Source organism: Nanorana parkeri, unplaced genomic scaffold (assembly GCF_000935625.1).
Source record: "Nanorana parkeri isolate BGI_ZX_2015 unplaced genomic scaffold, ASM93562v1 scaffold947, whole genome shotgun sequence".
Classification (NCBI taxonomy): domain Eukaryota; kingdom Metazoa; phylum Chordata; class Amphibia; order Anura; family Dicroglossidae; genus Nanorana; species Nanorana parkeri.
Window position 1 is genome coordinate 472,495 of NW_017307215.1, and position 726 is coordinate 473,220.

The 726-nt window shown below is 57.4% G+C and overlaps 1 protein-coding gene across 1 annotated transcript in view; it reads left to right on the forward strand.

The window, feature by feature from the left end:
* The window catches only part of LOC108795205 (unconventional myosin-Ie-like), a 20,996-nt gene that overhangs the window by 10,286 nt on the left and 9,984 nt on the right, over positions 1-726 (forward strand). Inside the window, exon 13 of the mRNA XM_018566408.1 lies at positions 259-345. Within this exon, the coding sequence (XP_018421910.1) occupies positions 259-345 (87 nt within the window). The remainder of the gene's footprint in view (positions 1-258; positions 346-726) is intronic.

Here is a 726-nt window from a genome sequence, read left to right on the forward strand (position 1 = left end):
TCCGTCTGCGGAGGGTTGGGGGTGTCCGTCTGCCTGGGGGGTTGGGGACGTCCGTCTGTCTGGAGTACTGGGGTGTCCGTCTGCCTGGAGGGTTGGGGGTGTCCGTCTGCCTGGAGGGTTGGGGACGTCAGTCTGCCTGGATTACTGGGGTGTCCGTCTGCCTGGAGGGTTGGGGACGTCAGTCTGTCTGGAGGGTTAGAGGCATCTGTCTGTCTTTCTCTGATGGAGTTTTCTCCTGACACTTGCCTCATCTTGCAGGAAGAATACGTCCACGAGGGGATCCGCTGGAATCCAATTGAGTATTTCAATAACAAGATCGTGTGTGACCTGATAGAGAGCAAATTGGTGAGTGACCAGGCATGAGATATTGGGGATGTGAGGGTGTATGTGTGGGATGGTAGGGGGGTATGGGGTGCTGGTGGTAGGGGGTGTAGGGTGGTGGTGGTAGGGGGTGATGGAAGGGCAGATAGTATGGTAGAGGGTGTGTGGAATGGTAAGGGGGGGTGTAGGGTGGTGGTGGTAGGGGGGATGGAAGGGCAGATAGTATGGTAGAGGGTGTGTGGAATGGTAAGGGGGGGTGTAGGGTGGTGGTGGTAGGGGGGATGGAAGGGCAGATAGTATGGTAGAGGGTGTGTGGAATGGTAAGGGGGGGTGTAGGGTGGTGGTGGTAGGGGGGATGGAAGGGCAGATAGTATGGTAGAGGGTGTGTGGAATGGTAAGGGGGGG